Genomic DNA, 25,894 nt, shown 5'->3' with positions numbered 1-25,894 from the left:
ATTTCAGATTCACTTCGATCAATTAACATTTATAAAATGCTCCCTGTGTGCTATACTCTGGGCTAGGTGTAAGGAACAAAAATATGAATAAACATGTTAGGTTTCTCTAAGATATGCAGACCAGCAACAGAGATGGAAACAATAATAAATAACTAAAAACAAATAACTATGTTTTGCTAATAAAAATAATAACTCAAAACATTATGAGACACAGAAATGGGAGCAGCTGGTTCTTCCTAGGAATTAAGGAAAGACTTTGCAAAAAGGGAGGACATTTTAGCCAAGGCAGAAGTTGGCCAAAAGGAAGAGTTTAAGCAGTGCACATCTTGCACCACTGCACCTGGCAGCCCTTTGAGGCAAAAGATGGGCCGTAACGGAAGATGAGATCAGTCAAGCAGAATGGAGCTGACAAGTAGAGCCTAATGCACCAGACTGCAGAGTTTGTAATGTAGTTGTGGATTAATTTTTAAGGACGGCAGTTATAAAATGACATCTGTTTTTTTCAGAAAGACAATTTCACAGGAGCAAAGTGGTATTATGCGTAGGGAACTTTTAGAATAATGCACCTGAGCAGTGAAGAAGCATGGAGAGAAAGGCCCTCAACCAGTATCTGACAAAAAGAAAAGGAGAATCTTGGGAACCTACAGCTGTTATCCTCCAGGCTTACTCCCCTACCATCCCCAGTGGCCCTTACGTGGAATCCAGCAGAGTCCCATCCAGAAGCGAGGCATTGTAGTGATACTTGAGGTAATCCCCCTTCTTACTCAGCACGGAGCAGTCAGGAGGCTTATAGTGGGAGGTGATGCTGATGGAGTCAGAAGGGTTGTGGAAGTCAATCACATGGATGTCAAACACCAGCACGGCCGAACCAGGGATATTCCCTAAAGGTCAGACACAGGAAATGAATGAGTGAGTCCTCCAAGCGGCAGCACATGTGTCTCCCTAGTGTCACCAGGGATTGTCCCCACAGACCTCCAGTGAGACATACAGGGACCTAGACAGGAAAACCTAGAGAACAGTGGGAGACTGAAGCTAGAAGGGCCAATAGAAGTATCCTAACCCTCCTGAGGAAACCGAGGCACAGAGTTGCCCAGGATCACACAGCCAGTTAAGAACACAGTTTGGACTGCAATTCAAGAGGATGAACTACTGCCCATGGGATCGCTGAGCCTGAAAGATGCATGCTGAGTTCATCACAGACGAGGAAATTAACTCAGCCAAATTTAGGCTCACCTGGCTCCTACAGAAGTAAGACGGGACGGGCGCCTGGGTGGCTCAGTGGGTTAAGCCGCTGCCTTCGGCTCAGGTCATGATCCCAGGGTCCTGGGATCGAGTCCCGCATCGGGCTCTCTGCTCAGCAGGGAGCCTGCTTCCTCCTCTCTCTCTCTGCCTGCCTCTCTGCCTACTTGTAATCTCTCTCTGTCAAATAAATAAATAAAATCTTTAAAAAAAAAAAGAAGTAAGACGGGAGACGAGAAAATCTGCTGTAGAGGGAAAGTTCACTCCAGTCCCCCATTGCTGGGCAAGAGAAACTAAGCTAACAGAAACGTCATACGGGAGAAACTCCCAGCCAAAACTGGCCTATACACACCCCTTATGATATAGTATACCTAACAGTTCACGAAGTACTTTACAACACATCCCAACTCTTCTACACAAAATTATTAGTATAGTTTTCTTTTCCATCATCTCCACTTTTGAAAACATTACCTCACATCTGAATAACGTTTTACAGTTTACAGAAGTATTTTTCACATAGACTCTCTCATTTTTTTAAAGATTTTAGTTTTACGTAATCTCCACACCCAACAAGGGGCTTGAACTCACAATCGCAAGACCAAGAGTTGCTATTTGTACTGACAGAGCCAGCCAGCACCCCTACCCTCTCTCATTAAATCCCTGCAGTCACCTTGTTGGGGATTACTGTAAACCCAGGATTAGCAGAAGCTCCATGAATTTAAGGACAGCTCAGGGGGCTGGCGAGGGGCAGGGGAACTCGTTAAACATATGCATCAGCCATTTGACGTGCCCCCAGATCATTTCAGAAAAGTTTAAATGTAAAACTTTGTAATAGTGTTACTTAGGGGGCGGCTGGGTGGCTTGGTCAGTTAAGGATCTGACTCTTGGTTTTAGCTCAGATCATGACTTCATGGGTCATGGAATCAAGCCCTGCTTAGGGATTGCCACTCAGCGGGGAGTCTGCTTGAGATTCTCTCTCTGCCACTCCTGCGTGATTCTCTCTCCAAAATAAACAAATAAATCTTTTTTAAAAATTACTGTTCTTAGGATCAAGGATGTATAATACTTCCATTCACATTTTACAGATAAAAAGCCAACTCAGGGGCGCCTGGGTGGCTCAGTGGGTTAAAGCCTCTGCTTTCGGCCCAGGTCATGGTCTCAGGGTCCTGGGATCCAGCCCCGCATCAGGCTCTCTGCTCGGTGGGGAGCCTGCTTCCTCCCTCTCTCTCTGCCTGCCTCTCTGCCTACTTCTGATCTCTGTCAAATAAGTAAATAAAATCTTTAAAAAAAAAAAGCCAACTCAAATAGACTTTGTTCAAAAAATAGCACGGCTATAGAAAGAATTCAGATAAAGATGTGTGAACACTAATAGTACCTACCTCCCACCCCTGCCACACATAATTTTCTGTGTCCATTTCTTGGTTCCTCTAACACACACACACACACACACACACACACACACATAGTGGATGCTTATTAAGTACTAAGAACACTTCTAAGTGCTTTCTGTGTACTTATTTATTTAGTCCTCATGATAATCCTATATTCCCAATCTAAGAGTGCTTAGAAGGTAATTTGGAAGTTGGGGGATACAAAGCGAGAAAGCAATGTTTCCACAACCCCTCGGACAGAATCCATTCTTCCCTTCAGGGCTGCAGACACAATCAAGCATCCTAATTTCAGAGTGGACCCTGTGGAACAGAGTAGACAGCAGAGAGGCCCAGAGCTTTCCAGAAGGCCTACTCCCTCCCTCTACCAGTCCTGCAGGGAAAAATGGCCTCAACAAAATGAAATGCCAAGAATGGAGCTGCAGAACCCCATGGAGAGCCCAGCATTTCATTCCTTCCACAAATATTTATTGAATGTTTACTGTGTGCTTGGCCCCATGGTATGTTCTCCGTGTCCTGACACCCTTCTGGGGTCAGTCCCTGAGGGATTAACATTAGGTCCTATGCAAACCCCACAAAGAGGCCAAAGAGATGCTAATCCAAAGAAGACAGAGGTGCCCCCCCCAGCCCTGTGCAAGAGCACCTGGGGGGTACCTGTCAGAGTGTCCCTGCCCCCACAACAACATATGATTTGAGATGAAGCAGCCTCTTAGCCACAGAATTTATGAGTCTTCGGATGTTTCCCAGAGCCTTATATAATTCTTTGCAGAGCTCTGTCTCATACTTGATAGAAAGCCAAAAAGAAAAAAATAATTTCAGCAAATGTTTTCCATCAATACATTATTTTTAGAGAAACGAAGGATTAATCCTGAGGGCTTAGAAAACACGAATGCTCAGAAAGTATTTGTCTGTTTTTGTATGTATTTGAGTAGAAGTTTACGTGATACAAAACAGTGGAGCATCAAGACAGAAACAGGACATGAAGCAAGGCCTGTTGACTATGTCTTAAGTTGTGACCTGCTGTGGCTTTATAGATCAGACCTTTAATGGGGCCCCTTGCTGGCTCAGTCATAGAGCATGTGATTCTTGATCTCGGGATGGTGAGTTTGAGCCCCACACTGGAGGCAGAGTTTATGCTAAAAAAAAAAAAAAAAAAAAGAAAGAAAAAGAAAAGGAATCTATTGTATTTATTAGTGTAAGTGAATGTGTATTTTCACTTCATGGTTGTATTAGTTTCCTATTGTTATTATAACAAATTTCTACAAATTTGGTGGCTTAAATCAATGCACATTTATTCTCATAACTCTGGAGGGTCCAAAGACTGAATTCAAGGTGTTGGCAGGGATGCTTTCCTTTTGGAGGCTTCAGGGGAGAATCTGTTTCCTTACCTTTTCCAGCTCCCTGTAGCTGCCCTCCTCATTCCTTGACCTGTGGCCCCTTCATCCAACTTCCAAGCCAGCAGCTTAGCATTTTCTCCTCTCTCTGATCTCCTGCTTCCCTCTTACATAGGCTCTTGTAAGCACTTCAAGGCCACCTGGATGACTCAGAATAACCCCCCATTTCACAAGCCTCACCTTAATCACATCCACAAAATCCCTTCCACTGGGTAAGGCAACATATCCACAGGTTCTGTGGATAGGACGGGGACATATTTGGGGCCACTATTCCACCTACCTACCATGTTACAATGTTTATTCCTGCATGGAGGGATTAAGGGAGATTTTTGTTTTCTTTCATTATCTACATTTTCTTTTTTTCTGAAGTCAGCACATATCATTTGTATAATGTTTAAAAGGGGGTTTGCTGGGACGCCTGGGTGGCTCAGTTAGTTAAGCGTCTGCCTTCGGCTTGGGTCATGATCCCAGGGTCCTGGGATTCAGTCCCACACGGGGCTCCTTGCTCAGTGGACAGGATGCCTCTCCCTCTGTCTGCCACTCCCCCTGCTTGTGCGCTCTGTCTCTCTCTGACAAATAAATAAATAAAATATTAAATAAATAAATAAAAGGGGGTTTGCTATTAGAGTGACAAAAGTGTTCTAAAATTGGCTTAAGGTGATGGTTACCCAACTCACTACATTTACTAAAAGTCACTGAATTGGGGATGCTGGTTGGGACAGTCGGTTAAGCATCCAACTCTTGGTTCCGGCTCAGGTCATGCTCTCAGGGTCATGAAGTCAAGCCCTATGCTGGGCTCTGTACTCAGCATGGAGTCTGCTCGAGATTCTCTCTCCCTCTGCCCCTCCCAGCTCATGCTCTCTCTCTTTAAATATCAATAAATAAATCTTTCAAAGTCACTGAACTGTACACTTAAAATGGGAAATGTTATGGCATATAAATTACACCTCAATAAAACTGTTAAGAGACCCAAAGACCAAAAAGAGGATGGTTTGCAATAGATGTTCTAATGGCTCAAAAAACCCCAGAAAACTATAATTAGATAGAGACGATAAATACAGCAAGACGTTAACAGTTGAGGAACCATCTCAGAGTTCATCTCAGAGTTCTTTCAACTTTGGCAGAGGTCTAAGAATTTTCAAATTAAAAAATGGGCACCGGAGAAAAGAAGAAAGAATAGACCATCTCTAGAAACCAAAGATATTGGATATTCAAGTCTGTAATGGGACTTTTGGCTTCCACATTTTGGCTCTCAAGAACCAAAATTGCCTGGAAGCAGCCAGAACTCACCTCTTCCTTCCTCTCCATAGCCAAGGTGAGGTGGGACCACAATCCTCCGCTTCTCTCCGATGCAAACACCAAGTAGACCTTCATCCATGCCAGCAATCACGTAGCCCTGCCCAATGTATGTGTCAAAGGTGCGGTTCCGTGAGTAGCTAGAAAAGAAGGAAAGAAAGAGGTTCCTCACAAGCAACACCACAGCAGCTGGGTATGCTAGTCAGCACAACAAGACAACAGGAAGGCAGAGGACTCCAGATGCCGGAATAGGCTGAAACTTAGAATGTGAGGAAACAGGCTCCCCTGAGAACCCACATTCCCAAGAACTCACACACACACAGAGCAGAGCAGGAGCGGCCATGTACAAAAACACTCCTAGAAACAAGCTCTCCATCCCTCTGGTTTGGTCAGGTTACGGATGGGATGCACATGACAAGAAGCAACCACACAGATATGAAACTACTGTACATTGGACTATGCTTGGTAACCAGGTCAAGTTAATGAAAAAGGCATCCAGGTGACTCTTACTAGAAACTAAGAATGTGTCCCAAGGACAATGTCTCCAGTATCTAAAGAAAAGAATATCTGTATATATGAGACATGAATATTTGGATTGCCAGAAAAGTAATACAGACACACACACACAAAACACACACACAGTGTGTGTGTGTATATATATGTATATAATGTACATTATAATATATAATATTATATATATAATATACATTATATACATACATATACACACATATGTGTGTGTTGTGTGTGTATATAATATACATTATATACATATATATAATATATATATATACACACATATGTGTGTGTGTTGTGTGTGTGTGTATATATATATATACATACAATTTAACTCTGCAGTCCCCACCAGAGCCTGGATGACTCTTCTTACTGTAATCCCTCCCCACCAAGCCACCTTCTGGTGAGATACTTGGGTTTCCCAAGTGCCACTGGCAGGAGGCCCAAGCATTCTGCTCAGTGGAGAGATCCAGCCTTTTTATAAGCTGCCAATTGAATCCGATTCCTGTAAGTTTGGTGAGGACAGGAATCAATTCCCCAAAGCCAGATGTTTCTAGAATAAAATAATAAAATTTAATATGCCACGTCTCCTACCAAAGTCTGAACCACAGTGATCTGCACTCATGTGGCAAGAAGCCTGTCCTGAAAGAGCCAGTCCGTTTCGCCATTACCTCAAACACGGCCAAAGGATGACTGCCTCAGAGAAGAGAGCCAGCTAATTGGGGACAGGGGGATGAGAAGACCGAGCTGTGAGGGGCTGTGCCTCCTCAGTAGCCCTCAGAGACCAAACACAAGGCCAAGGGCCATGAAAAATGACAGTAACAGATGATTCTCCTCACCCAGGAAGACGATCATCTACATAGCACCCCAGAAGAGACTATGGAGAAATATCCTTTCCCCCAAATTGTGGAGTTCCAGCACTCAGCCCCTCACATGGGCCAGGAGGGCCAGGAGGAGAACACAGCCAAGGAAGGCAGGCTTGGCTCCCTAGATCCTCTCACCATGTGCCAGCCTCTCACCTTCCCCAGGTTACTAGCTCTCTGGAGATCATCACCAGAATACACCCTACGACCAGACATTCAGGAAAGAGGAAAACTCCTCCCAGATGGGGTCCTTTATAGAGAGACACTAAGCAGTGGGAGATGGCAGGTGCTTCAGAGAAGTTTTGAGCCACTGGGTGAAACAGCAAAGGTTCCATGGGGTTTGGGGAGAGAGTGGACACTGAGGAGGCAGGATCTGCACAGGGGAAAGCACTGGGGTAACAGTGAGGCCAAGGCCAAGAGGCAGGAAAGAGCCTCAGAAAACAAGAACGGGGCGCCTGAGTGGTTCAGTGGGTTAAGCCACTGCCTTCGGCTCAGGTCATGATCTCAGGGTCCTGGGATGGAGTCCCACATCGGGCTCTCAGCTCAGCAGGGAACCTGCTTCCCTCTCCTGCTCTCTCTCTGCCTGCCTTTCTAACTACTTGTGATCTCTGTCAAATTAATAAATAAAACCTTAAAAAAAAAACCAAAAAACAGGGCGCCTGGGTGGCTCGGTGGGTTGGGCCGCTGCCTTCGGCTCAGGTCATGGTCTCGGGGTCCTGGGATCGAGTCCCGCATCGGGCTCTCTGCTCAGCGGGGAGCCTGCTTCCTCCTTTCTCTCTCTCTCTGCCTGACTCTCTGCCTACTTGTGGTTTCTCTCTGTCAGATGGATAAATGAAATCTTTAAAAATAAACAAACAAACAAACAAAAAAAACAAGAACGAAGGAGCAGAGTGGCCATAAAATGTAGATAACTTGAATAACTTTAAAAGAAGATTTATATGGGAAACCATCATGTTCCCCAGTGGGAAAACTGAGAACTAGAAAGCTGTCAGTGCTCCCCCAAACTAATTTATGAATTTTGAAACAATTCCAATCAAAATCTGAACACTATGTATGGGGGAGGAAAGGGACTCAAAAATTTATCTGGGGAAAAAGAACCAATTTAAAATGATATTTTGAGGGGCACCTGGATGGCTCAGTCTGTTGAGCAACTGACTCTTGATTTCACCTCAAGTCACTGTCTCGAGGTCATGACATTTGCGCCCCCATCAGGCTCCTTGCTCAGCAGGTAGTAAGGTTCTTTCTCTCTCTCTCTCTCTCTCTGCCCCTCCCCAACTTGTGCTCACTCTCTCTAAAATAAATAAATAAATAAATAAATATTTTAAATGAATGAATGAATGAATAAATAAAATTATGTTTTATTATGCTGACTCAGGAGAGCATGCAACTCCTGATCTCAGGTTCAAGCCCCACATTGTGGGTAGAGATTATCTCAAAAAAAAAAAAAAAAAAAAAGAAAGAAAGAAAACCCCCAAAACTTAAAAATGCTGTTTGGAAGGTACAGGATATAACAGGGTCTCATTCCTGCAAAAAATTAAACTGAGAGAATGTATTTCACTGTATATGTGCGAAAGACCTATGAAATTAAAAATACTGGCTCCCACAGAGAGGGGAGTATCCGAGTTTGAGCCCCACACCAGGTATAGAGATTAATTTAAAAAAATTAAAATCTTGGGGCGCCTGGGTGGCTCAGTCATTAAGTGTTTGCTTTCACCTTGAGTCAGATCCCGGGGTCCTGGGATCGAGCCCCTCGTTGGGCTCTCTGCTCAGCAGGAAGCCTGCTTCCTCCTCTCCCACTCCCCCTGCTTGTGTTCCCTCTCTCACTGTCTCTCTCTCTTTCTCTCTCTGTCAAACAAATAAATAAAATCTTAAAAAAAATTAAAATCTTCTTTAAAAAGTCATTTTAGATGAGCGAGGGAAAAACAGTTTTCAGTAAAGGGTGTTTGAAAAACTAGCTAACCATCTGGAAAGACATAAAGTTAGATCCTTATTGTCACACTGAATACCACAATAAATTCCAGATGGATTGAAGATTTAAACATGAAAGATTTATGAACATGGAGAGAGACTGTGGAAAGTTATTAATATTTATGGCTAAAGGGGTTAATGGGAAATGATTACATTTTATTAAATTATTAAATTAATTAAATTATTACATTATAATACACCTTTGTATTGTTTCACTTATACAATAAAAACATAATACTTTTTTTTTAGTAGGCTCTATGCCCAACATGGTGTTTGAACTCACAACCCTGAGATCAAGAGTTACATGCTCTACTGATTGAGCCAGCCAGGCACCCAAGAACACAATACTTTGTAAAATAGAAATTTTAATAAAGAATATTTTTTTTAATTTTTAAAAGATTTTATTTATTTTTTGACAGAGAGAGAGACACAGTGAGAGAGGGAACACACGCAGGGGGAGTAGGAGAGGGAGAAGCAGGCTTCCTGTTGAGCAGGGAGCCCAGGACCCTGGGATCACGACCTGAGTTAAAGGCAGATACTTAATGACTGAGCCACCCAGGTGCCCCAACTTTTTTTTTAAGGATTTTATTTATTTATTTGAGACAGAAAGATACAGAGAGAGAGAGCATGAGCAGGGGGAGAGGCAGAGGGAGAGAGAGAAGCAGACTCACCACTGAGCCAAGAGCCCGATGTGGGGCTCCATCCCAGGACGCTGGGATCATAACCATCTGAGCCACCCAGTCAACCCCCCTTAATTTTTTTTAAGGATGAATTTATTTATTTGGGAGAGAGACAAAGAGAAACTATGGGAAGAGGGGCAAAGGGAGAAAGAGGGAGAGAATCTCAAGCACACTCCCTGCTGAGCACAGAGCCCAACTTGGGCCTTGATCTCACAACCCTGAGATCATAACCTGAGCTAAAATCAAGAGCCAACTGACTGAGCCACTCAGGTGCCCCATGGTTCTTTTCCTATGGAAAGAAATCTGGTATACACTAGAAAAAAATGGTCTTTTAGTTAGTAGATTTTTAAAATTTTAATTTAATTAATTTAATATCATTAATAGAATTCCAGGGAATAATGGACAGAACCAAGCTCACAAGTAACAACTAATAACACACACACACGCACACACACACTGAATATTTTCTGTAGTAGAAAAAGAATAAAGACAAATGTTCATCAGGAGGAGAATAGTTAAATAAATTTGGAATATTCACCCAATGAAACACTAGGCAGACATAAAGTATAAATAATTCCTCTCCGTGTGTGTGTGTGTGTGTGTGTGTGTGTATTTTTTATTAAGTAGGCTCCATGCCCAGCATGGACCCCACTGGGGGCCTGAACTCACAACTCTGAGATAAAGCCCTGAGCTGTCTCTCTATATATTAATATGGAAAAATCCCAAGGTGAAAAAAAAAAAAAGCAAGAGGCAGAGTAGTGTATTCTGTATACTATATACTATACACTATAAAGGGGAGAAAAAAGATAACATCCATAGTTGTTTATATCTGCATTAGAAAAAAATCCACACAGTGGAGGAATAAAAAAGAAACTTATTAAGAAAAGTGGTTAAGGGGCACCTGAGTGGCTCAGTCGGTTAGGCATCTGCCTTCTGCTCAGGTCATGATCCCAGTGTCCTGGGATCGAGTCCCACATTGGGCTCTCTGTTCAGCGGGGAGCCTGCTACTCTACCTGCTTATGCTCCTCTCTCTCTCTCTCTCTCTGTCAAATAAATAAAATCTTAAAAAAAAAATTTTTTTTTAAGTGGTTAATTTTAGGAGTGCCTGGCTGGCTCAGTAGGTAGAGTGTGCAACTCTTGATCTCAGGGTCATGAGTTCAAGTTCCACATCGGGTATAAAGCTTACATACATACATACATACATACATAAAGGCAAGTATTTAATTCCAAGTGGCTAGGAGAGAGGGAGATGTCAGTTAGGCAGGGGTGGGTAATAGGAGATATCTTAATCCACACTTAGTTTTAATTTTGAATCATGTGACTATTATTTTTCCCCCAAATCAGGTGAAAATTGTAAAAGAGGAGACCCTAAGAATAGGAAAGATACATCATTCAAACAAAACAATGCCATATAAAAATTCTTCTGTGATATTTTCAGGAGATGGAAGAAATTAGACATTACAACCTCAGGGAGACAGGTAGGCTGCTGTCACTGCCTGTTTGCTCCACAGGAAGCTGAGGAGGTGGTTTCCAAAGAGCTTGTGCCACTTGAAGGAGTAAGACAGAGCAAGCCACCTGCCCCAGCCACCTGCACAGCTGCGGAAGCCTCAGAAGCAAACCAGGACAGTGAGTAACAACAGTGGCCCGGTAATTCGCCTCTGCAGTGGGATGGGAGCTGGAAGCACACAGCCCGACTCCTCCAGTAGCCTCTGAAGTTCACAGAGCACTCTCCCCCACCATGTTATGTTATTGAGTAGTCTTATATACCTTATCTCTTTAACCATTTCTGGGAAAGGTACCAGTTACAGGAGGAAAACCCTTAAGTGCAGGGAGGTCAAATGTCATGCAAAGTCACCACACACCAGGACAAGAACCCAGGTTTCTTGGCACCAAGTCCGTTCTCTTCTCATCCTACCACCCAGGCCTTGCCTCTGGCCACTTCCCATTGTGGATCCCATAGCTGGCTGCACATTTGGATGGTGGAGCACAGTGTGGGGGATGGTGGGAGTAGAGGCTGAGTCACTCCTGTTTTCCTGCAGACTTATTCCCCATAGACCCCAAGAAGGAGACTGTTCTAACAGCCTCTGAAGGAATTAAATGTCAGAAAACAAAGATATGTTGGAGATGAAAATACTAACTACAAATCAGCATTGACAGAGTATTCAGATCATGGTCCAGCCATTGGTAGACTGTATTTAATAAGATGTTCTGATGAGTGAAGGCTCCAGTTGTTTCCTTACCTGGAATCAAAGAAGGTGCCATCCAGAAGGGTGCCATTGTAATGATACCTGAGAAAGTCCCCACTTTGACTGCGCCGCTCACAGTTTTCTGGGACTACCTTGTTCTCAATGGAAATGCCATCCTTGGGGTTATGGAGGTCCAGTAATGCAACATCAAACACCAGAGATGCCTGTCCAGGAATGTCTTTCCCTAGAGTAGAATGGAGGAAGAAGATGAAATTGGGACACAAGATTTAGTTAGTCTTTTTTTTTTTTTTTTTAGGTTTTATGCATTTATTTGTTAGAAAGAGAGAGAGAGAGAGTACAAGCAGGAGGAGAGGCAGGCAGAGGGAAAAGCAGGCTCCATGCTGAGCAAGGACCCTGGACCCTTGAACCCTGGGATCGTGACCTGAGCCAAAGGCTGATGCTTAACTGAGCCCCACAGGCGCCCATAAGAAGTACTTTTAACTACAACTCAATTCCCACTGTGTTGGTATTACTCATTCCTTGAAGTTTCCAAGTCTAGGAAAGAAATGTTCTTTCACACATTGGGTGGTCCCCCAGGGTGTCCAGCTATGTTCTGTCACCACTGTGTCCATGGTGCCCAACCATGCACTGGCGAATATAATTTGAAGCCCGACTTCTTCAGAAAAAGGAGCAAACCGATATTAATGACATGCGAGACTACTACAACCATATTGTCTGCTTGTGCTGACAAATCAAGGCTCTATGTGGGTGGTTATGAACCCATATGAAAACCCAAATACATGCCTCTGTGGGCTTCTGTTTATGTACAAATGCAAATCATACATTTAAAGGCATAAATGCTAAGCCTTGGACCTGGTTCTACAGAATACTACATATACTTGTTCTCTGGAACCAGCCACCAATTTTTTTGAAAAGGCAAAATGCAAAATTCAGTTTATTAAGTGCATCCAAAACAGGAGATAAATAAAATTAAAACTAGCCGAGAGGTGGGGCGCCTGGGTGGCTCAGTGGGTTGAAGCCTCTGCCTTTGGCTCAGGTCGTGATCTCAGGGTCCTGAAATGGAGCCCCGCATCGGGCTCTCTGCTCAGTGGGGAGCCTGCTTCCCTCTCTCTACCTGCCTCTCTGCCTACTTGTGATCTCTGTCAAAAAAAAAACCCAAATACAAAAAACAAAAAACCTAGCTGAGAGGGGGCAAAATGGCACCCATAACGCAAAATATAAGTCATCAAATTGCTTCTAACTTCGGGATGGTACTGCTTCTTTTGGATACTCCCAACAGTGGGGACTTCATGAACATCTACAAAATGATAATCTACATGAAGAGACTGTTGGGTACTAACTCATTAAGCAAAGATCAACGTCAACCAATAAATAATTCAATTCAGTCCCTTGAGATAAAGGAAGTTAACTGACAAACCACCTATCGCAACACTCTGACTTGCCATTTGTTATACCTTGCAAAGGAGTAGGCCTGGGCAAGTGAATGACACAGCCTACGAAGCCTGAGTTTCTGCAACCCGCTCTTTGGCAGAGCCCACCCCTCCTCCTTCCCCTCAAGGGAATAATGAAATCTTCGGAAAGCGCTGCTGCTGAGTCAGCCTGGGGAATGTAAGGTGTGGTCAATCCCCTAAGTGTGTGAATGGGTATGTGTGTGTGATAGAATAGGAATCTTTTGTACTTTTATGTATTTTTTAATTTAGGAGAAAAAAGAAAACCTTAAAAGTAACTCCAGAATTTAAATTTTTCTAGCGTTATCATGGACTAATTGAATATTGGTTTTTTAATAACAACTTTATCAAGATATAATTTCCATACCATACCATACAATTCTCCTATTTAAAGTTATACCTGGGGCGCCTGGGTGGCTCAGTTGGTTAAATGTCTGACTCTTGATTTTTGCTCAGGTTAGGATCTCAGAGTTGTGAGACTGAACCCCAAGTCAGGCTCCGCATAGGGTGTGGAGCCTGCTTAAGATTCTCTCCCCACCAATCCCCTGCTCCCTCTGCCCCTCCCGACCCTCTCTAAAATAAATAAACAAACAAACAAATAAATAAATAAATAAAATTATTCCTGGATACCTGAGCACAGTATTAAAGTAGTAAATAATAACTATTTCAAATAAACTGCTTACTTCAAATATTTAACACAGTTTTTATTTAAAATAAGTAAATAATATTCCTCAAATTGGGACAGGCATCTAGTTTTATTATATATGAGGTATGCATCTGGATGACATCGAAAGGATGTGAGAGCCAAGGGAAATGGACTTGCACTGGCTAAGGACGAGACCACTAGAGTATCAATCAGAATAACAACATGTCTTGGGGAATAGAGAATTAAGATGTATTTACAATAGTTGTTTTCACATTTTATTTTTCTTTTAGCAAGGAATCCCCACCCCTGCTTTTTTTTTTTTTTAAGATTTTATTTATTTATTTGTCAGAGAGAGAGCGAGAGAGAGCGAGCACAGGCAGACAGAGTGGCAGGCAGAGGCAGAGGGAGGAGCAGGCTCTCTGCAGAGCAAGGAGCCCGATGTGGGACTCGATCCCAGAACGCTGGGATCATGACCTGAGCCGAAGGCAGCCGCTTAACCAACTGAGCCACCCAGGTGTCCCTCACCCCTGCTTTTTGAAGGGACTATCTGGAGATCTCCAGCAATAAAAGAGGAGGTGGAGAGGGGAGAAGGCTGAGCCCCGTTTCCTCCTCTCTCCTCCGGCTCTGTGGACATAGAGTGCCAGGAAACATAGTTTGGAAAACATTATGGTAGGGTTATTATAAGTTGGTTAAACTTATTATACAGTCAGTATAACAAATGTCACCATCAGTAAACTTAAATGCATCATATTTCCATTTCAATTCTTATCTACATATACCTGCTTGTTTAAACGTCAGGAGGTTCTCTTGGTAGTGTTAGCCTGTCAGTGTGATTAAATATGCCTGCAATTAAAATATGAGTAACCACAAAATGCCATTTACCAGCCAATATTCTGTTTTCTTCCTTCAAAAAAGGACACTAGTTTCGGGCGCCTGGATGGTTCAAGTGGGTTAAGCCTCTGCTTTCGGCTCAGGTCATGATCTCAGGGTCCTGGGATGGAGCCCCGAATCAGGCTCTCTGCTCAGCAGGGAGCCTGCTCCCCCCGCCCACGCCTGCCTACCTGTAATCTCTCTCTCTGTGTCAAATAAATAAATAAAACCTTAAAAAAATGGACACTAGTTTGAATTCATGCTTTTTCTAACATGAGGCTTTGCATCTGTCCACAGGGAACGAATGTCACAGGTAAAACCCAACCTGGAGGTACAAATCAGAGGTGGGGGGATGGAAATGGCAAATCTGACATCATATTAAATTTCTACCTTGATATCTACAACATTTGGACTTTCTAGTTTAAATCTCATTTCACAGATGGGAAAATGCAGGCTGGAGAGGCTGCGTAAGGTTACAGCCTATGAGGCAGTGGCAGATGCTTTACTTATGAACGCCAATGACCATGAATAAGTGGAAGTTTCCACAATTCAGTGATGAGAGGTAGATGATTTAAACTACCATAGCCCAACGGAACTTTCTACAGTGATGGAAATGCTCTGTACCTGCACTGCCCGGGACAGCAGCCCTCGGCAACATGTGGCTCTGAAGTACGTGAAGTGTGGCAGTGTGGCTAAGGCACAGAATTTTCGATTTTACTTAATTTTAGTTTATTTTTAAATTTAACTATAAATAGCCACATGTTGCTAGTGGCTATTATATTGGACAGTGCAAGTCTAGACCAAAACATCTGGCAGGTTTCACGTGGTAAGCTGAATTAATGACAGCAATAAAAATATAAGGACAGATGAGGGGCGACTGGCCGGCTTAGTTGGAAGAGCACGCGACTCTTGATCTTTGGGTCATGAGTGGGGGGGGCCCCACCTTGGGTATAGAGATTACTTAAAATTAAATCTTAAGGGGCACCTGGATGGCTCAGTGGGTTAAGCATCTGCCTTCGGCTCGGGTCATGATCTCAGAGTCCTAGGATCGAGCCCCATGTCAGGCTCAGCAGGGAGTCTGCTTCTCCCTCTTCCCCTGCAGCAGCCCCTGCTTGTGCTCTCTCACCCTCTCTCTCTCTCTCAAATACATACATAAAATATTTTAAAATAAATAAATAAATAAAATCTTTAAAAAAAAAGGACAGATGAGAGCAGCTTGAAGAATGAGAAAGACTTACCATCTCCCTCTTCTCCATAGGCCAGAAAAGGAGGTATGGTGATGATGCGCTTTTCCCCCACACACATCCCCAACAGCCCTTTGTCCATTCCAGGAATCAGCCAGCCAATGCCCACATACGTGTCATATGTTTTCATGCGATTATGACTGAAAACCAATGAGAAAGGGGGAAAGTTCCATGCTATTGAGGGTGTTTCCAACTCATTCCTCAATCAGGCTTTAGGAATCCAATTATCATCTAACTAGTGAAACTATACCCATCCCTGACGACAGGCATTTTTAGATCTTTGTTCCCAAAGACGGCAGAAAAGTCGTGTAATTAAATCACAGTGATTAACAAAAACAGGCCTGCTACTCTATCTAACCAAATACGCTACAACAGGAAAGCCCTTAAGGGTTCGCTGTTCTCTACCTTAGCACCTTACTCCTTGCATTTTTCCATAGCTTCATAAACATTCAGCCTTCCCCTCATTCTTCCATGGGAAAACTATAAAAATGGACTTTAAAAATGCATCAACCTACTTGGAAATAGGGCCCTTCGCTTAATGATGAGCTTCCAAGACACTGTTAATTTAGATAAATATTGTTCTTATATTCCTGTAAAATGTATTAAAATTTGGAGGACTCTGGCTTTACAGAGCATGGCACATTAACCAAAAGCCATGAGTGAGGGAGTTGGGTTGGGAAGAATCTCTCTTCTGGTTTCTCCACGAGCATAAAAAGTAGGTGAGAAAGAAGGAACTAAGGGGCATCTCGATGTTATCTGGAATGGTGGCACTTACCTTGAATCAAAGAGTGTCCCATCCAAGAATGTTCCATTGTAGTGGTACCTTACAAAATCAGACACCTGGATGGTCCGAGGGCAACTGGGAGGTGTGAAATAAGTGTGAACCTGAACTTGATCTTCAGAATTCCAAATATCCATCAGAAGTACGTCAAAATGAAGAACTGAATCTGGGGGGATCACACCAGCTAAAAATCAAAGAGAATTCCCACTGAGAAGCTGCTGCTATTCAGGCCAGATGAATAAACACCTAGGATGCTGCCCGGGTGTTCAAGGGAGTCACTGAACAATTCCAAAATGGGTCACACTCCCTCCCTCATTCCTCAAAATAAAATTGAAAGAAATGAGGAAAAAAAAAATGGTCCTCCTCTCAACAAGGGTGACATTCAATATACTTGTGTTAATAACAACTTCTTTCACATCTAGAAGAAATGGACCAAAGATGAAATTTTAGCTCTGTGTGTGTGTGTTCACTGCTTCTCATTGTCCTCAATTTAAAGCTTCTGAAGATTCTTTGATCTGCCTGACTGAATACCCTTCAGAGGTTCTGGTTGTTTCTGCAAATGTGTTTACAAACACGGAACAAGAACTTACAAACTCCTTCACTTCCATAGGCAAGCTTTGGGGGGATCTTCACAAAACGCCTCTCATTTACACACATCCCAACCAGAGCTTGGTCCATGCCTGCAATCAGTTGTCCTTTCCCCACAAACACGTTGAAAGTGGAGTCTCTGTCATAGCTGAAGATCCATGAGGTAGAGAAAAAGAAAAGTATAAGTTAATCCTTCCCTTAGTGAAACCAACCAGTGAAAATGTACCCATGGACAGAGTGAGGGCACTGGAAACCAAAAACAGCCAGAGAGGAGTTAATGGCACAGGAAAGGTCTTCACTAACAGTACTTGCGGGGCTGGAATTTTTTTATTACTTTGAATATGGCCTGCAAATCTAGTTGGATAAGTAACCCTGTTTATATATCACTTTGCGAAGTAGCTACCAATACTTTCACTAAAAGAGTTCATTCCTTTTCCAAGTCATTGATATTTTTTTCCCTTATCTTCTTTTTTTTTCCCTTATCTTCTTTTTTTTTCAAGTCATTGATATTTAAAAACAACATAAGATACTAACACTCCAATTAACACATAAACCTGATTGTTCTTTTGTTTCTTTAGGTCTATAAGTTTAAGACACAGCATGGTGTAGCATAAAGGATATTTAAACTCTCTGAAACTGTTTCCTCTACCGCAAAATGGGAGTAACAATAATAGCCACCCCAAGATCTATACGATATTACAATCTGAAAAGTGCTCGGAAAACCTCAAGAGTTACATCAGTATTACTATAATTATTATGGGTAATGGGAAGTCTGATATGGTCTTGAAATCGCAAACATATGTGATTTAAAGGCTGGCTGGTGATGGTCTTAGATTGGAAGATAAATAATGGAACTGTGGCTAACATCCATGCTCTCATCCTTTTTAATATCAAATTCTGCATCCAACAAGGGTTTGCCTATTAGGAGACTGTGCTAGGTGCTTTGGAGGATATAAAAAGTCTAAGGCGTGGATTATGCCTATTAAAAAAAAAAAACTAGCAGAGATATCCAGAGAGATTCAAACACTGTATTTACAAAAATAACTACAGGGCTTGGTTTATAATAATGAAACACTGGGAAGAACACAGAAATTTCAAAGGCATGGCACTGGTTGCATTTAAGGCAAGGACATACAATAAAATGCCCTATGGCCATTTAAAAATATCAGATTTACATCCATTGGCACAGAAGGACATACACAGTAACAAAGAAGTACGGGTTACAGAGCCACAGTATAAAATCATTCCATTTTGAATTTATATATAGATGCATGTGAAAAAATCCACTAGGTGATATATAAAACATTAACAATGGTAATCTATGAGTAGAGGATTTCAGGTGGTTTAATTCTTTTTTTTTTAAAGATTTTATTTATTTATTTGACAGAGAGAGATCACAAGTAGGCAGAGAGGCAGGCAGAGAGAGAGAGAGAGAGAGAGAGAGAAAAGCAGGCTCTCCACTCAGCAGAGAGCCCGATGCGGGACTCGATCCCAGGACCGCGGGATCATGACCTGAGCCGAAGGCAGCGGCTTAACCCACTGAGCCACCCAGGCGCCCGTCAGGTGGTTTAATTCTTAATTGATTATTCAAATGATCATATTTGATCATTTAATCAAATGATCAATAATTCAAAATGATCATTTTGAAATGATATTTCAAATATCATTTTTGAATGTAATATTCATGTAAGAAAATATTAAGAAATGGACGCCTGGGTGGTGGCTCAGTGGGTTAAGCCTCTGCCTTCGGCTCAGGTCATGATCTCAGGGTCCTAGGATGGAGTACCACATCAAGCTCTCTGCTCGGCAGGGAGCCTGCTTCCTCCTCTCTCTCTCTCTCTCTCTCTGCACCTACTTGTGATCTCTCTCTGTCAAATAAATAAATAAAATCTTTTTTAAAAAATATTAAGAACTGTTGAGGGGCGCCTGGATGGCTCAGTTGGTTAAGTATTCCACTCTTGATTCTGGCTCAGGTCATGGTCTCAGGGTCATGGGAGGGAGTCCAGCACTGGGCTCTGTGCTCAGCCTGGAGTTTTCTTGAGATTCTCTCCCTCCCTCTCCCTCTGCCCCTCTACACCCATGCTCTCTCTCTCTCTGCCCCTCTCAAATAAATAAATAAAATCTATTTTAAAAAAAAAAAGAGTTGTGGGACGCCTGGGTGGCTCAGTTGGTTGGACGACTGCCTTCGGCTCAGGGCGTGATCCTGGAGTCCCGGGATCGAGTCCCGCATCGGGCTCCCAGCTCCATGGGGAGTCTGCTTCGCTCTCTGACCTTCTCCTCGCTCATGCTCTCTCTCACTGTCTCTCTCTCTCAAATAAATAAATAAATAAATATCTTTAAAAAAAAAAAAAAAAAGAGTTGTTGGGATTGACTTCATTAGGGTGTCCTGCCCTTCATTTGGCATATAACTACTTCATTTTCCCTAATAAATGGCTTAGAAGAGCAGTCCACTTCACCACCCATCAGGGCAGCTTCCTCAGACCTGCCCCCTTTTTTCTTCTACCTCCTAGTTTTATAATTCATTTTAATAGCCTTTTTTTTTGCAAGGTCAGGGAAAAGAAAGCAAGACTCCAAGTTCAGGTCAGCAAGCCAGAGGACAAAAACACATGGTCAGCTTTGAGGCCAAGACAGCTTTACACCTCCACCCTCTACCTCCAGGGACAAACACCCGCCCCGTGGAATGCCAGCTCTTTCATTTCACTTAGCTGGGGACTTGCCATGCCCCGAACCACCATCCGACTGGTGGGTTTATATTAATAATGAACCAGAACTGGAAGCCTCAAAGACATCCCAGGTACAGAGCATGTGCATACAGATACAATGCACTGCCTGGAAACCACTTCATAAATTAGTCTTCCATACATGGAACCTGAATATAGTTCCCAAATTTAATACGAGTTTTTAATAAGAACTACCATTTAGAGAGTGTTTATTATGTGTCAGGCACAGCGGCAAACTAAGCTTTCCCACATGCTATCCCCATTTAATCATCACACAACACTTTAAGGTAGATGCTGCTACTTGGGCTCCTTGGAGTCAAAAAAATCTCCCAAGCTCACGACATTAGCCAAGAGGGAAAATGCTAGAACCCACGTCCATCTGACCCTTCACCTCCTAGTGCAGGGCCTTCCCCAGTTGGCATATAAAAACTGTTGGCTCCTTGCAATATCAATATCTTCATTTGACTGCCTAAGCAAAGTGCTAAAAACAAACAAAAATACGCCTTTCTGAAAGAAGAGTTTATAATTTACATATGTGAGAAACTAACAATGCAAGACTAGTCTTATCTCCGGCTTAAAACTGACCATCTGGAAAAATAAAGTCGTTCTGAGTAAATCTGTGCTCATCAGCACAACTGGCACAAATTCATAGGCAGTGTCAAGCCCAGAATTGGTTACGAAAATTATTTCCGCAAGCTCTGGAATAAGCACTTAATAGAGCCTGTCCCCATATCTGGCTGATTTATACCTTTTGCAGACGTCCCAGTTGAGGTCCTGCAAGGAACAGATACACCCAAACTAGTCAGCTCCAGGAAAGTTTAATAAAGGGACTGTGTAAAAAGGTTCAGGGTGCAGAGAACACAGGGACAACGTGGTATCTCTGGGGACAAGTAAGGAGTGTTATTGTCAAACCTGGGCTTGAAGGATCCAGGGACAGAGAAGGTTCAGGGCCACCTGACAGAGGCTTAGGTAGGACCCCCAGTCTAAGGACACAAATGGTGGAGACTCTACAGGTAGGGAGCCAAAGGAATAAATCTCGCTATGTCACTCTCCTTCCTCTGATCTCCTGCTGATGTCACACTGGCTGAACCCAACCGGAAGTCAGGTGACGAAACTGTCATTGATATAACCCATACTAAGTACATGTATTTCATACAGCCTCACAGAGCAAAAAGCAAGTAGATCAGAAGAAGAGGGGACCTAGAAAGGCAAATGAAAATCATCTAGCACATGCAACAACCCCTTTCCTCTCCATCAGCTTGTTTTTCTCCCCTGCTCATTCGTTGCTATAAAGCCTTTGATTACTTCTACTTTCTCTTGCCCCGAGGCGGTGATGAGAAGTGGCTGCAGCAGCGCCCAAGGATGCTCTTCAAGTTTCCTGGCCCAAAGATCACTAAGACAGGAGACATCACATAAAACCCATCACATGCAAGTTATTAAACCGTCTACACATGCGCATGCATGACCTTGCGGCATATTCCTCAGGATGAGTAACCGCCTCTGCGCTGCATTCCTGAAGCATAAATTTTTAAGCCCAGAAGCTACTTCTTTTCTTTTCTTTAATTTGACAGACAGAGATCACAAGTAGGCAGAGAGGCAGGCAGAGAGAGAGGGGGAAGCAGGCTCCCCACAGAGCAGAGAGCCTGATGTGGGGCTCGATCCCAGGACCCTGGGATAATTACCTGAGCTGAAAGCAGAGGCTTTAACCCACTGAGCCACCGAGGAGCCCCCAGAAGCTATTTCTAAACATAGGTTTCAATCTGCAGTGAGGACGAACTTTTAAAAGAACATACATTGGGGCGCCTGGGTGGCTCAGTCAGTTAAGCATCTGCTTCAGCTCAGGTCATCGTCTCAGGGTCCTGGGATTGAGCCCTGCATAGGGCTCCCTGCTTGGCGGGAAGTCTGCCTGTCCCTTTTCCTCTGCCTCTCACCCCTGGCTCATGTTCTCTCTTGCTCTTTCTATCTCTTAAATAAATACAATCTTTAAAAAAAAAACAACATAAAAACGCATGTCATGGGGAGCCTGGCTGGCTCAGTTGGAAAAGCAGGCAACTCTTGATCTTGGGGTCATGAGTTTGAGCCCCATATTGGGTGTAGAGAGTATATAAATGAATAAATAAATATTTAAAATAGATAAATAAAAATGAAAGAACATGTGTCAAACTGAACATACTCTCTCCCTAGAGCCCCCAAAGCCTATTCCTTCCCCAAGTTCCTAGGCTCTGCTTCATTAAAAACAAAAAACAAAACAAACAAACAAACAAGAAAAAACAAACGACTTAGGAAAACAGAGAGGAGACCATTGCTGTCAAGAGCTGGCAACAAAATTTTAGAAGACAGAATGGGAACTAAAGGGTAGGATCTGCTGTTGTAGGAAAGAAACAGAAGGGGACCTGGCCAAGGGTGGAGCCTGTGCCTCCCCAGTCTGCAGAGGTACAAAGTGGAAGGTGGCAGCACAGAGGGAAGGAAGCCTGGAGCTTGAAAGTCTGCATCCAAAACAGCTATACCCCACTCCAAGCCCCTTCTCCTGGCAGCTGGGCAAGTACAGTTCTAAGCTTTATGGAATTACTCACCTGATTTTTAAAACTTATATATAAAAGTAATACAGGATACATCATTTAAAAATTAAATTAATTTTAAAACTTTGACAAGAACTTACATAAGCTTATACTACTTGTGGCTGAGATTATTTTGATGTTGGATCAGAAACGAAGAAACAATGGCCATTACAGAAGGAAGAGAAAACTGCCCTGCGTTAGAACTGAAGTCCTGCTCAGCTAGGAGAGGACATGTCAGCTTGCTCTATATGCCAATTTTAGAATCAGTTCAGACAAATAAATGCTGAATATGATACGTTTCCCCCATTTTATTGAGATATAATTGGCAAATAAAAATTACATCTGTTTAGAGGTGCCTGGGTGGCTCAGTGGGTTAAAGCCTCTGCCTTTGGCTCAGGTCATGATCTCAGGGTCCTGGGATAGAGCCCCACAATGGGCTCTCTGCTCAGCGGGGAGCCTGCTTCCCCCCCTCTCTCTGCCTGACTCTCTGCCTACTTGTGATCTGTCTGTCAAATAAATAAATGAAGTCTTTTTTAAAAATTACATCTGTTTAAAGTGTATGATTTGATGTTTTGATATATGTAAACAGTGTGAAATATCACCACAATCAAGCTGATTAGCATATCCTCCCTTAGTTACCACTGTCTTTCTTTTTTCCTGGTAAGAACACTTAAGATTTACCCTTTTAGAGGTACCTGGGTGGCTCAGTGGTTTAAAGCCTCTGCCTTTGGCTCAGGTCATGATCCCAGGGTCCTCAATCGAGCCCTCCATTGGGCTCTCTGCTCAGTGGGGAACCTGCTTCCCCCTCACTCTCTGCCTGCCTCTCTGCCTACTTGTGATCTCTGTCTGTCAAATAAAAAAATAAACTCTTAAAAAAAAAAAAAGATTTACCCTGTTAGTAAATTTCAAGTATAAATAAGGTAGACTTAAATTTCAAGTATGTAGTACAGTATCATTGACTCTATTCACGATGATATACATGAGACTGAATTCCTTTTTTGAGCGTTAAAGAGACTGCCATATTTTGAGAATTCATAACAGGAGGGAAGCAAGAAAATAAAAAGCCAGCCCACTGGGCATGAGAACCATGTTTTGGGTGCCTGAAAGTTGGCCCAATCTCAGGCCAGCTCAGATGACTGGCTCACTTGGGACCAGCCGGACAGGAGGACTGTGGTCCTGCCAGAGCCATCCATGAGCGGGGCTGAAACATGCATGAAATGCACAAAAGCAGAAAGTCGCCTCCTAGCTGTTAGCCTTGCTCTGAGATCACCCAGGTAAGATTCAACACCCTCCCCTGGCTGAATTCTACCGCTGAGCCTGAGCCCACCTGCAGACTTGAAAAACCTGACTTTTCTGCCTCCCAACTCTCTCCCCAGACCACATGCTCTCAAAGGTGACTCTGGGCTTCCCAGACCCAGAATAATGTTTGCCCAACATTATTTCCCCCAAACGGCCACTTCCACCAGCTGCTAAGGAGCCATGGCAGGGGAAAAAGACGAGCCTTTAATGAATTGGCAAAGTGTCTATCCGCTAACAGATGGGAAAATGAAGGACACTGTAATACAGGAAGAGAGAGAAGGTGAGGGAGAAGAGAGGAAGGAGTAAGAGTGAAGAGGTGGGAAACAAGAAAGAGCACATCCATTCTCGCCTCCACAGAGGATCAGACCCTGAAAAGCAAGCAGGTGGCACGTTAAAATATCATTAAGAGGAAAACTTTGCAGAGCCAAGTGAAATCATTCCACGGCTATTGTAGATTTTTTTTTCAGCAACTGCACAAGTTAAAATATTAGATCTCTATAAATCTTATTCTACACAACTTCTCAGCCAGTAAAATCTAGCCAAATTAAATAATCACTGTAAATGCACCGTTGCTCACAATGACCCACAAATGAAAATTAAAAGCAATGACTTTAAGTCTTCACAGGGTGTTTCCTTGTTCTTTAAAAACAGGAGGCTTTAATATTTTTATTTATGTATGTATTTATTTGAGAGAGAGGGCAAGTGCAAGCAGGGGGGCAGGAGGAGGGGGGCGGGAGGAGGGGGGCGGAAATCTCAAGCAACTGGAGGACTACATCTTATGACCCATGAGATCATGAGCTGAGGTAAAACCAGGAGTCGGATGTTAACTGACCAAGCCACTCAGGTGCCTCTGTGGGTGCATGGCCTCAAGAAATCTTAGTTTCTTGAGAAACCTCCTGCCTGGATGTTAGGCTCTTTTCCTACAGTCAGTAGACCCACACTGGGCTAACACACAAACAGTAACTTCCCATTCATCACCTGGCTTTTCCATAGGAGGGCCGCTATTCTGATTCACACTTTAAAGGCTCCCTAAGTGAACCTTGTCATGACCTGACCAGTTTCCTCAACACTGCTTAACTTCTCCGGTCCAGCTTGACGCCATCTGTACTGCGCCCAGCTCCCTGGCTCTTCTCAGAACCAATCCTGCAGAAGGGGCGAGGCTTAACCCCCCTTCCCTCAATACCCACCAGGTGCTAACAGTAGATACTCAAAAAATATTTGTTGAATGAATAAATATATAAAATTAAGCAGACCTCTGTTAATAAGTCTTTGATTCTTTTAGAGCAATAGTTCTCAAAGTGTGGTCCTCAGTCCGGTAGCAAAAGCATCACCTGGGAACTTAGAAATGCAAATAAATTCTCAGGCCCCACCCAGACCTTCTGATTCAGAAGCTGGGTAGAACAAGTTCTCCAGCTGACTGTGATGCGTGCAGAGTTTGAACACCATCGTATGAGAGCATCCCACCCAACAGGGCATGCAGTAGGCACAGAAAAATGTTTACTGAGCCTCAGGACCTTGAGGGGTCTGCAAACAAGCCTGGAGGCTGTGAAGGAACTGACCAGATTATGGCTTTGCCTGTTAAAGATAACAGGAACTTAATAAATTTCAGTCGCTGGAAGGAAATCAGAGCAAAGAGGCCATCCCCCTCACCCTTATTGCTAAGAAGGCTATGGAACTCCTAAAAAAGCTCAATCAGGAGTGGCTGACAAGGAGCTCGCAAGAGCTGGAGAGGGTGAGCAGGAGCCTCCTGGAAACTGTAGCCTGGGAGCTACTGTCTTCTTCGGTCTGAAGCAGCAGCCACAGAAGCATATTAACAAGCCCACAGAGGCTCCATTGCCAAGGGCTGGGCCTCTTGGCAAGTGCAAATGCTCATAAGCTGAAAAGATATTAACTGCTCCCAAGTGCCAGGCAGAGATGCAGGAAGAAAGCTCTATGAAAAGAGGAGCCCTTTGTGGCTTATGGCTCTGGTCAGGGTGACGGCTATTTTCTTCTGAGCAAAACCTCCAAATCAGCACCCAGAACCCAAAATACCTTAGATTTATCCTCCCCTAAGCTTTTTGGGCAGGAATGGCAAACTTGTGCCTTAATGCTTCATAAATTCCCCAAAAATGGAGGCCCTAGAGAAAAACCCACACTGGTGGAACACCTACTGTGTATCCTGCCCTTTCCACCCCACTCTCCACACTGCA

At 43.3% G+C, this 25,894-nt stretch overlaps 1 protein-coding gene across 2 annotated transcripts in view; it reads right to left on the bottom strand.

Moving 5' to 3' along the window:
- The window catches only part of FKBP9 (FKBP prolyl isomerase 9), a 39,989-nt gene that overhangs the window by 10,597 nt on the left and 3,498 nt on the right, over window positions 1-25,894 (bottom strand). For both annotated transcript variants that reach the window (XR_006384293.1, XM_044246337.1), the window contains exons 2-7: window positions 17,131-17,276; window positions 16,535-16,724; window positions 15,754-15,899; window positions 11,585-11,774; window positions 5,312-5,457; window positions 695-881 (exon numbers count right to left, since the gene is read on the bottom strand). Coding sequence is in view for 1 of the 2 variants with exons in the window: in XM_044246337.1 (XP_044102272.1) it covers window positions 695-881; window positions 5,312-5,457; window positions 11,585-11,774; window positions 15,754-15,899; window positions 16,535-16,724; window positions 17,131-17,276 (1,005 nt within the window). In the remaining variant the exon portion in view is untranslated. The remainder of the gene's footprint in view (window positions 1-694; window positions 882-5,311; window positions 5,458-11,584; window positions 11,775-15,753; window positions 15,900-16,534; window positions 16,725-17,130; window positions 17,277-25,894) is intronic.

This window comes from Neovison vison, chromosome 4 (genome assembly GCF_020171115.1).
Source record: "Neovison vison isolate M4711 chromosome 4, ASM_NN_V1, whole genome shotgun sequence".
Taxonomy (NCBI): Eukaryota; Metazoa; Chordata; class Mammalia; order Carnivora; family Mustelidae; genus Neogale; species Neogale vison.
The sequence above is the reverse complement of the archived record's forward strand: the minus strand, read 5'-3'. Positions and strand labels throughout refer to the sequence as shown.